At 38.2% G+C, this 11674-nt stretch overlaps 1 protein-coding gene across 1 annotated transcript; it reads left to right on the top strand.

Moving 5' to 3' along the window:
- Nucleotides 1-7535: 7535 nt before the first annotated feature.
- LOC133823275 (pentatricopeptide repeat-containing protein At2g01860) lies at nucleotides 7536-9643 on the top strand. The gene has a single exon (XM_062255939.1). The coding sequence runs from the start codon at nucleotides 7979-7981 to the stop codon at nucleotides 9482-9484; it is 1506 nt and encodes a 501-aa protein (XP_062111923.1). The 5' UTR covers nucleotides 7536-7978; the 3' UTR covers nucleotides 9485-9643.
- The last annotated feature ends 2031 nt before the right edge of the window (nucleotides 9644-11674 follow it).

The following is an 11674-nucleotide window of genomic DNA, read 5'->3' as shown; positions in this document are numbered from 1 at the left end:
GGAGATGGGTTAGAGCATTGCCAGTAGAGATAGATAGCAGAGAGTTGTCTGTAGACTTGATTGAGTTAGCGATGGATGACTTCGATATGATCTTAGGGATGGATTGGTTATCGAAGTACGGGGCGACGATTGACTGCAAGCGCAAGATGGTGACCTTTGAACCAGAAGGGGAGGTACCATTTGTATTCGTGGGGATAGTGAGTGGACCGCGAGTACCTATGATTTCAACAATGAAGGCTAGAGAACTGATGCAGGAGGGTTGCATAGGATTCCTAACAAACATTGTGGATACCTCTAGGGTTGTGTTGGTTGGACCGAGTGAGACCAGATTGGTATGTGAGTTTCCAGATTTATTCCCCACAGATTTGCCAGGATTGTCGCCACACCAAGAGATTGAGTTTGTTATAGAGTTGGCGCCGAGGGCGGAGCCAGTATCTAGGACACCTTATAGAATGGCTTCGGCAGAGTTGAAGGAATTGAAGATTCAGTTGCAAGAGTTACTGGATTTGGGATTCATTAGACCGAGTTTCTCGCCATGGGGTGCTCCAGTGTTGTTCCTCAAGAAGAAGGATGGATTCTTAAGGATGTGTATTGACTACAGAGAGCTTAACAAGTTGACCATTAAGAACAAGTACCCACTACCTAGGGATCGACAACTTGTTTGATTAGCTACAGGGGAAGACAGTGTTTTCTAAGATTGATCTTCAGTCAGGCTACCACCAGTTAAGGATTAAAGAGGAGGACATACCAAAGATCTCTTTTCGCACGAGGTATGGACACTATGAATTCCTGGTTATGTCCTTTGGATTAACCAACGCCCAAACAACCTTTATGGATTTGATGAATATGGTCTTCAAGGAATATTTGGACAAGTTTGTGATCGTATTCATTGACAACATACTGGTGTACTCTCAATCAGAGACAGAGCATGAGCAGCATCTGCGCTTGGTATTACAGCGGTTGAGGGAGCATGGGTTATATGCTAAGTTCAACAAGTGTGAGTTTTGGCTACCGCAAGTAACATTCATAGGTCATATTGTCAGTAAGGAGGTGATTCTGCTTGACCCAAGTAAGATTGAGGCAGTGAGAGATTGGCCTAGGCCGAGCAGTGTACTAGAAGTTAGAAGCTTTTTGGGATTGGCATGGTACTATTGGTGGTTCATTGAGGGGTTCTCCAGGATAGCCACAACATTGACCGAATTGACATGAAAGAAGACTAAGTATGTGTGGACAAACATGTGTGAGAATAGTTTCAAGGAATTGAAGTGGCGACTGATCACCACTCCAGTATTGAGTTTGTCGTTAGACAAGGAGACGTTTGTGGTTTATTGTGATGCTTCCAAACAGGGTTTGGGATGTGTACTAATGCAAGCTGGAAAGGTGATAGCCTACACATCGAGACAACAAAAGGAGTATGAGCAGAGATATCCACACATGATCTAGAATTGGCAGCGTTGGTATTTGCACTTAAGGTTTGGAGACATTATTTATATGGTGAGAAGTGTGAAATATACACCGGCCATAAGAGTTTGAAGTACTTCTTTACTCAGAAGGATCTGAATATGCGCCAGAGACGTCAGCTAGAATAGGTAAATGATTACAATTGTGATATTCTATACATCCTAGGAAGGCCAATGTAGTGGCCGACGCGCTGAGTCGGAAGAGCCCAGGGCAATTGTTCAGTTCGAGGCAGATATCCGATAAGTTAGCTAAAGAAATGACTAGAGCAGGTATAGAATTGGTGGTTGGTCGATTAGCCAACATCACTCTTCAGTCTACGCTCCTTGAGAGGATCAAGGAGGCACAAGGGGAGGATCCCGAGTTGATAGAGCATAAATAGAGTGTCTTATCCAGAGCGGCTAAGGACTTCTCTATTCTGAGATGAGACTACTGAAGTACAAGGGCCGGATTTGCATTCTGATGAATTCTGGTATCCGGCGAGAGATTCTGGATGAGTCTTATACCACTCCCTATTCTTTACATCCGGGTACGACGAAGATGTACCAAGATTTGAGAACTCTGTATTGGTGGCCGGGGATGAAGAGGGATGTGGTAGATTATGTGGCCAAATGTTTGACTTGTCAGCAGGTAAAGGCTGAACATCAGAGGTCAGTAGGGTTGTTGCAGCCTCTAGGGATTCTAGAGTGGAAATGGGAGGATATCATCATGGACTTCGTGGTTCGATTGCTGAAGATTGTGGGGCAACATGATTCCATGTGGGTGATTGTGGATAAGTATACCAAGTCAACCCACTTTTTGCTTGTGAGGATGACTTATACTGTGGAGCAGTATGTTGAATTGTATGTGAAGGAAATTGTACGACCTCATGGGGCTCCGAGGTCGATAGTATCCGACAGGGACCCCAACTTCACCTCCAAGTTTTGGGGGACCTGCAGAAGGCTATGGGCACGCAGTTGCGATTTAGTACCGCTTATCATCCCTAGACTGATGGACAATTCAGATACTGGAGGATATGCTATGAGCCTATGTACTAGATTTTGGGGGATCTTGGAGTAAGTATCTCCCTTTGATCGAGTTTTCGTATAATAACAGTTATCAGGCGACTATCGGAGTGGCTCAGTATGCGATGTTATATGGGAGGAAGTGCAGATCACATATTCATTGGGATGAGACGGGTGAGAGAAGGTATCCTGGTCCTGAGGTTGTTCAGAGGACCAATGAAGCGATCAAAAATATTAGAGCTTGAATGCTCGCCTCCCAGAGTCGGCAGAAGAGTTACTCAGACTTGAGATGCATGAGCGTAGAGTTTCATGTCGGTGACCAGGTGTTTCTCAGAGTTTCTCCCTTGAGAGGGGTGAAATAGTTTGGTGTACGGGGCAAGCTGAGCCCTAGATTTGTTGGCCCCTTTGAGATTCTGGAACGGGTTGGAGAGGTAGCTTACAGATTGGTGATGCCTCCATCTCTATCAAGGGTTCACAATGTGTTTCACGTATCCATGCTCCGGAAGTATGTATCAGATTCTACGCACGTGCTGAGTTATGAGAACTTGGAGCTGGAGCAAGATTTATCGTATGAAGAGAAGCCGATTTAGATTCTTGATCGAAAGGATAAAGTCTTATGGAACAAGACCATCGCCTTAGTAAAAGTGTTGTGGAGGAACAACAAAGTGGAAGAGGCGACTTGGGAACTTGAGACAAATATGCGGGATCGGTATCCTGAGTTATTCAGGTAATTTCGAGGACGAAATTTCTATAAGGAGGGGATAGTTGTAGCATCCCAAATTTGCTAATAAGGCTTAGGGCCTTAATTATCGTGCCTGGAGGGCAATAATTGATTTAATTATGTTAACAAATGAATTTGATGATTATGTGATTAGAAATGCATGTTTAGGTGAATTAAATATGCATGTGGGCCCCATTTGGCTATTAAGGGCATATTTGTAATTTTAGCCCATTGAGGGCATAAATGCAATATTTGTGTATATTGTGATTGATACCACGAGTGAGTGGTGATGTATTTGTGATGCACGATCCGAGACGGTCCTAGGAAGCAGTTTAGCTAGAAAGTCACAACGGGGTCAAATACCTGGCTCGGGAAGAGCCTAGGGGTATTTTGGGAACATAATATGTGTTCGGAATTTATTGAGTAACGGGTAAAAGTTTAGAAATTATTTGGATATGTCGGGATTAAACGAGATTTATAAGAACATTCGAGGAATTAGCGAGACTTGGCAATTGGCGAAATTGCCCTTGATGATATTTGAGGACTTAGATAACTTAAGGGGTATTTTAGACTTTTGCTAAGGTTGAATATACATTTAGATGATTTGAGAAAACACTAGACTTAAGTGAAGGATAAACATCAACACTCTTTCTCTCTCTCTCTCCTTCGGTTCCCTCTATCTTTTCCCCTAGTGTTAGAAGGCTTTGAGCAATTGGAGAATTTTGGAGAACCTTAAGGATTTGGGTTGAAGAACTGGTGGATTGGAAGCCTAAGGACTTGGGAAAGACAGCTCAGGGTCGAGTTCAATTCAAAGGTAAGCTCTTAAACTTGGCTTTCAAGTTGAATTCTGTTAGAGTTATAAGCTTGCATGAGTATGGGTTTTAAAGTATGATCTTGGATGTTTTTCGGGTATATGGAGTTGTTTATGGTCTTGTTGTGTTATCTAGGGTATGTGAATAAGGAATCCAAGCTTAACTATGAGTTTGATTGATGTATGAATTATGAGAATTGGGGTTTAGGCTCGAAGAAAACGCAGGAAGAATGGTGATTTTATGGGTTTGGAGGCTCGAGTCGCGGCCCTGTTCTTTAGGTGCCACGACCCGTGTGTGTCGAAGAGGCTAGAAGCCTATGTCTGCCCAGGCGCGTTGCAGCCCAAGGATTGGAGCGTCGCGGCCTATGTCCCTCAACAGAGAGGCATTTTGCCTCTTACTTGAGCATGCTGCAGCCCTTAAGGGGCTGGGCCGCGGCTCAAATTCAAAATATTGGATGTTTGAAGGATTTTAGCTCAGGAACCCAAATGTTAAGGGTCGGGAATGATTTTACCACCTGGATTGGTAGAATCCAAGGTCCCGAAGGCTAGAATTATATTTCGAAGTTATTTATTGGATTAGAGCTTGATGGATGGCTATTATGTATGCATTGTGACTAGGTTTTCAGCGAGGCTCGAGTTAGAGGACTGTGCTTGGGATTGCGGTGCTTAGATAGCTTGGGACACAGGTAAGAAAACTATTGTACCTGTAGAGTAGGGTGTGGCCCTATTGTTTGTATTGTAGGGCATGGCCCTATTGATTGGATTGCAGGGCGTAGCCCTAATTTTATGTTTGGTATATGTTTAATATTTGTTGATATTATGCTATGTAGTGCATATTTGTGAATGAACGGGAAAGGTTGGGAACGACGAAGGCCGAGAACGGCAGGAAGCCGAGTACGACAAGGGGCCGGGAATGCCATTGAGCACGCAGAGTGCAGAGCCGAGTACGACAAGGGGCTGGGAACGGCATTGAGCACATGGAGTGCAAGCCGTTAGGATGAGACCCTCCTAGGATGCTGGAGTCATCCTCTCGGTGAAGACCGCGAACCCAAGGCCTAGTAAAGCGCTTGGGACGGCGTGGCCGCTATGTGTTTAGCCTGTTGGCTGCTTTGTTATATGTTGTTGATAAATATGCATATGTTATTTGTTTTGTGTTGAGTTTTCTTACTGGGCTTCGACTCACGGGTGCTCTATGGTGCAGGTAAGGGTAAGGGAAAGATCGACCAACCATGAGTATGGAGAGCGTGGAGCGGCGGGTACATGTTCGGCCTACCTGGCTGCCATGACTAGGGTTATTTTGGGAAAATGAAATATAGTGTAATTGTTGTTTTGTCGCCTAAGTTGACCACGTGTACATTTTGTTCTGTAATATATTTTCTAAACAGAATTTTGGGATCCCAACTGTAAAACTTTATGAGATTTCAGTGAATAACCAAATGTTTTATATTTAATGAATTTTAACGGGTTTTATCTCAGTTTAGTCACACTTTTAACCTAAAACCTCGATTAGCGAGTTAATGACACGTTTTAAACTCACTTAATAACGGCTCTAAGGAAGTAGGGTGTTACATCAGCGATCTGGATCTAGATCACATGTATTATTAAAATACTTAGCAAATCGTACTAGTAATCATTCATTAAATGTTCCTTATGTTAATATGTTGCTGAATATTTTTATTCATTATATATGATCTTAATCCTCTCGTACTCATACAAGATAATACATTCATTAATGAATATGGAAAATTATGATATTTATATTAATTAGGGTTAATTGCAGGTAAACTACCCAAACTTTATGATTTGTTACACTTAAGTACCCAAACTTCATAATTTGTTACACTTAAATACCCAAACAGTTAAAAATTTCATATAAGTTGATTTTAAATTATGAAAATTAACTGAAACTGTCTAAAAATAACCTAAATTAATTCTAAAATGAAAAAATGTTTTATTTAATAAAAAATATTTAAAGTAAAAATAATAGCTAAAAAATTTTAACTAGAAAAAATGACTAAAAAAATACTTTTTAATTTTTAAGACTTTAATTAATTGGAAAAAAATTACTACACTTAAATAAAAGTATTTTTTTTAATTTGAGAATTAATTTATGTTATTTTTATATATTTGTTTATACAATTTTAGTTATTTTTCATAATATAAAATAAACATATATTTGTATAAAAATACCTAAAATTGTATAAATAAATATTTTTCATTAAATACAAATATTTATTTATTTTAGAATTAATTTATATTACTTTTTATTTATTTTTTTTTATACAATTTTAGTTATTTTTCATAATTTAAAATCAACTTATATGAAATTTTTAACTATTTGGGTATTTTAGTGTAACAAATATAAAATTTGGATAGTTTTGACGCTAAAATATGTTTGGTTATTTAAGTGTAACAAACTATAAAATTTGGATAGTTTAACCGCAATTAACCCTAATAATTATTGAGTAATAATTCAAACATTCAATTATAAGAAAAATATATTTTTATTTAATTCCAGCATAAGATTTCTTTACACATGTTTTTAGGGTATCAACCCTTACATACCCTACACCCTATCACACCTTAATAAAATAAAATTAAAATCATAAAAATATTAATTTCATTTTCATTTAGGATGCCTCCTTCCTCTCTCAAACAAAAACTATCATCTCTTTCCCTCTCTTGTTTTCACACTTCTCTTTCTCAATTCCCAAAAAGAAGGCAATGATCTGGTAGAGCTTTCTTTCCTGTCTATTTGTGTATTTAAAATAAATCTAGTTGTTGTAATTTCGTTTCAATTTTAATAGTTGTGTTGCCTACTTTAGTATTATTATTTTAGACTTTTAGAGCATTTCCTATATAATATTAAAAAATTAGTGCAATGCAATATTTAACATATCTTATAAAAAGTAAAACTCTAACGTTGTTTAAAAAAGTGTGCTAAATTTAGTACATGCAAAAAGTTCTGTCAAATTTAACACATTGATAAATGTTACTTTTTTACTTACCATATTGCTAATAATTATTATAATGGAATAGTTGACAATTAATGATTTACTATATATTATTATTTTTTTTATGATAAATTTTTTGGACTACATAATTTGGATAATAAAAAATAATAAAAAAATTATATGTTCTTTTTTTTTTTTTTTTTTGAGATGAAAAATTATATGTTCTTAATAAATATTAAATAAATTATTGATTTTTTTTGTATTAATTTGCATCTTGTGTATTGGAGTACAATTACAAGCTAAATATAATATTAATTTATTTTTTGTGCTAAATTTAACACAAAATTTACATCTCGGGTGATGTAGTTATGTTGATGATAAATGGTAATGTTTATTCTGTTGTATGTATGATTTGTATGTTTTTATTTTTTGTTATTATCTTTTATGTTAAAAATCAATTTACTAGAAATTAAAAATCAATTAAATTGGATGTTAAAACTAAATTGGAATTATTTGAAGAAAATGAGCCATAGGATAACATATTTAACAAAATTTACATCATGGAGATGGTTTAAAACTAAAAGTACCGTCGTTTTGGCATGCCTTGAGAATTAATCTATCTCACCGTCAGGCTTTGAGTATCACTGCTCTTCACTCCCTTCACAAACACTCATATCCTCCTATTTATCCTCGGCAACCACCTCCTCGCTGCTTCTAATCTTCCACTGTCCGACCACTCATACGCACCTCCTCCATACCCTTTTTCTTTATCACCCGCTGACCCACCACATTTTTATCAGACATATTTTATTCAACTAATGATTGAATGAGTCCTTGAGTTCCGTTATTGCATTTCCCATTGGCAGGGTTGACTCGGGTACTAGCCACTTTATCAAAAACATGCTTAGGAGTCTATGTTCTAACCAGAAATAGAATCTGGGTTTGTTGCACGCCAATTGTTCGATGAAATGGCTAAATGACAGATAAGTAGAAAACTTAGCTTGCTCGGTTGCTTTCCTAATTCCTGGGAATGGATTGTAGGTTATTGACTGCTGGCTTCCATTCAACTCCATATGGGAATTTTGTAAGGAATAGCAGAGTGATTTTGATGGGATATTCCAAAACAAGGAGAAAGCTAACAAAGAACCTTCGTTATCCAATGCGTTCTAGGCTTCCCCCAAACCTTGGGACGAATCTGTTTTTGAAGAATAAGAAAACTCGAAAGGAAACCTATCACCCGGATATGACCAATGAAGAAGGTGAGGAAAAAGATGGAGATGAAGATGATGGTAATGAGATTGTTTGGGGTCCGGATGAAATTGAGGCTATTACATCACTTTTCCAAGGGAGAATACCTCAAAAGCCTGGGAAGTTGGGTAGAGAGAGAACGCTTCCACTCCCACTTCCTCACAAGCTTCGACCTTTGGGGCTTCCTACACCCAAGAAACGTGTAAAAATGGCGACTACCCCAGGGACAACGTTTTCTCGTTCTCCTCTATCCAAGCATGTTTATAAGAGTCCTGGTGTTCTAATCGGCCTAGCTCGAGAGATTAAAAACCTTCCGGCAGAGAAAGATGTGTCCTTAGTTCTCAACAAGTGTGTAAAGTTTCTACGAAAGGGGTCCTTGTCGATGACAGTTCGGGAACTGGGTCATCTAAATCTTCCTGAAAGAGCTTTGCAGACATTCTGTTGGGTTCAGAAACAACCTCATCTCTTCCCAGATGACCGGATTTTGGTTTCTACCATTGAGGTGCTGGCGAGGAACCATGCACTGAAAGTTCCATTTGATTTGAAGAGGTTTGTTGGCTCGGCTAGTCAAAGTGTGATTGAGGCAATGGTAAGAGGATTCACCAAAGGAGGTAGCTTGCATCTTGCTTGGAAGTTTTTATCATTGGCAAAGGATAATGATAGAATGTTAAATTCCAGTGTATATGCTAAAGTAATTAATGAGCTTGGAAAGAACCCTGATAAATACGCTCTTGTTGAGACCTTATTAAATGAGCTCGGAGATAGACAGGACTTGACTTTGAGCCAGCAGGACTATACAGCTATAATGAAAGTATGCATTAGACTAGGAAAATTTGAAACTATTGAGAGCATATACGAATGGTTTAAACTATCTGGGCATGACCCGAGTATTGTTATGTATACAACACTGATTCATAGTCGCTGTTTAGAGAAAAAGTATAGGGAGGCATTAGCTGTGGTTTGGGAAATGGAGGAATCAAATTGTCTTTTTGATCTTCCAGCTTATCGTGTGGTGATAAGACTTTTTGTTGCTCTGAATGATCTCTCAAGGGCTTCAAGATACTTTTCAAAGTTGAAAGAATCAGGTTTCTCACCCACATATGATATTTACAAGGACTTGATTAATCTTTACATGGTTTCTGGGAGGTTGGCCATGTGTAAGGATGTCTGCAAGGAAGCTGAGGTAGCAGGATACAAATTGGATAAACAAGTAAATTCACGACTGTTGCAATTAGGAAGGGCAAAACCGGTGAAGAGTTTTTTAAATTCTGATCTGATGAACAAATAGTGTCTAAACTATTTCTTTGAAAAAGAGAAACAAATAGTTTTAGTTCTAAAGTTCTTTGATAGCATTTCCCTGTAAATTATGTTGTATTGAAGATCTATGTCTATGACCCCTTGAACAATAATCTTTCCAATTAATTTGTCAAGAAGCTTTAAAATATAATCCCTCTTGATGAGCCCTGCAAAAGTTTCAAAAAATTTTACGTCGAGTCTTGCTTTTAAAATTGAATTTAATAAATAACTATTTTGAAATATGCAGCTTGGTGAAACGATCTCCATCTCCGTTTGCAGATTGAAAGGCTGATAATTTTGTTCCTCTTAATCCTTTTGGATACTGTTCAATTGCAAAACAGGCTTCGGATGTAATCCCGAGTATAATATTATTTTTTATGAACATAATGACATTGTTGGGACAAAGGATCAGTGTGAAGGAAGAGTGGGAGAAATCTAGCTAGAGATGTAATCCTAAACATCAACTATATTGAAAAAAGGGATAATAGCGGAAAAAGTATCCAAAGTTTGGGTTTTGTACGCGGCATAGACCCAATGTTTATTTTTAGTAGCAAAAGTACCCATAGTACCAAAAAGTGTTATTCTGTTTGGTTCCATTTGGTTTTCTCCGTTTGTGACATTTGGGTGTACACGTGTACGCACTAGATAATTCAGAACCTTTATTTAAATCTATTTAAAAAATAATTAAAGAAAAATTATTTCCTAAAACAAATTAAAATAGGAGCTTTCTTTTTGTAACACGATATGAACCCAAAATACCCAAAGTTGTGTCTGAAACCGACCGACCACCAGCTTCACCATTTCGACGATGACTTTGCCTGAGTTTGAAACCCGAGCTGTTCCGACCACCACCTGACCCATTTCGACGGTATCTTCGCCTGACGATGCCGTGGAGGCTTGCTTCAGAGCCTGGTCCCAGTTATGGTAAGTTTTTATGTTCTATTTCGGTGAGTTCGAAGCTCCATTTGATGGGGTGCTTTGGTGTGCTGCCCCACACTAGTAGACACATATTTTTTTTGTTATTTTCTTGTGTTGTAGCATCGGATGCTTTGGTGTGCTGTCCCAAAACTGAACAAAAGTAGATGTTGTTATGTCCCACATGTTCTGTTTTGGGTGTTTTGAATTTGTGTGGTTTTATTTATCTGTTTTGGGGTTTTTAATTGGTTTTGTTTTATGTGTAATAGTCATAGTTAGGTGAATGCATTAATGTTTGACTAACATAGATAAATTTTGACATTGATTTTTGTATTAAATGGATAGGAATAAATTCTTGAATGTTAACTTTAGTGGTGCATCATGGGGGCACATGGTCAAATATTGATGGCGATAGAAAATATGAGGGTGGACGTGTGTCCTTTTTTTATGGTTGTGAGTATGACCTTTTTGGTCTATTGGACATGGAAAGATTGGTGAAAGAGTTTGGATACCAACTTCCATTTGATTTCTGGTTTGTATCAAAAAATCAAGCAATAAAGGATGGTAAAAGTATTGTCAGTGATAAAGATGTACTGGAGATGTTTGATGATATGCGGTTATGGGGTTATAGTTGTGTGGATGTGTATGTTAGTGATCCTTATATCCCTAATGAGCATGAAACTAGGGAGGCTATTTATGAGGATGTTGCTAATGAGGATTATGGTGAGGATGATGGTGATGATATGGAAGAACCAGTGGTTACACAAGTGGCGGATTTGGGCCAAGGTCAGCATGGGGCCCAATCAGAAGCCCAAGAAGTTGGTGATTTGGGCCAGTCATCAAGGCCTAATATACCTCAGCCCAATGAAGGTGACTTTGTGGAACCAGAATATGCCCTAGATGAAGAGGAAGTTAGGCAGCAAGAGAAAAACATAACACCACTAAGTCAATGGTGGAGCACTGTGAATGAAGTATACACTCAAGTGGATGGGAAAATTTCAGATGGATTCAAAGATGAGGAAGATCTAAACAGCCTTAAATAATGATGATGATGAGCCTATTCCTAGGAGAAGTAGAAGGCAATTTGTACCTATTGATGAATGGGCTGATTTCAAGTTTATTGTTGGGTTGGAATTTGCAAGTGTTGAATAGCTTAGAGAAGCTCTAAAGGAACACTTCATAAGCAAAGACAGAGAATTCAATTACCTCTTCAATAATCATACAAAGTTAAAGGCTATTTGTAAGGCCACTGGCTGTGGGTGGTCTT

Source organism: Humulus lupulus, chromosome 3 (genome assembly GCF_963169125.1).
Source record: "Humulus lupulus chromosome 3, drHumLupu1.1, whole genome shotgun sequence".
NCBI lineage: Eukaryota > Viridiplantae > Streptophyta > Magnoliopsida > Rosales > Cannabaceae > Humulus > Humulus lupulus.
This window is presented reverse-complemented; position numbering and strand designations above follow the sequence as displayed.

What these genes read in the sequence shown, in the direction of transcription:
- LOC133823275 (XM_062255939.1), top strand. Translation starts at nt 7,979, where the DNA reads ATGGATTGTAGGTTATTGACTGCTGGCTTCCATTCAACTCCATATGGG.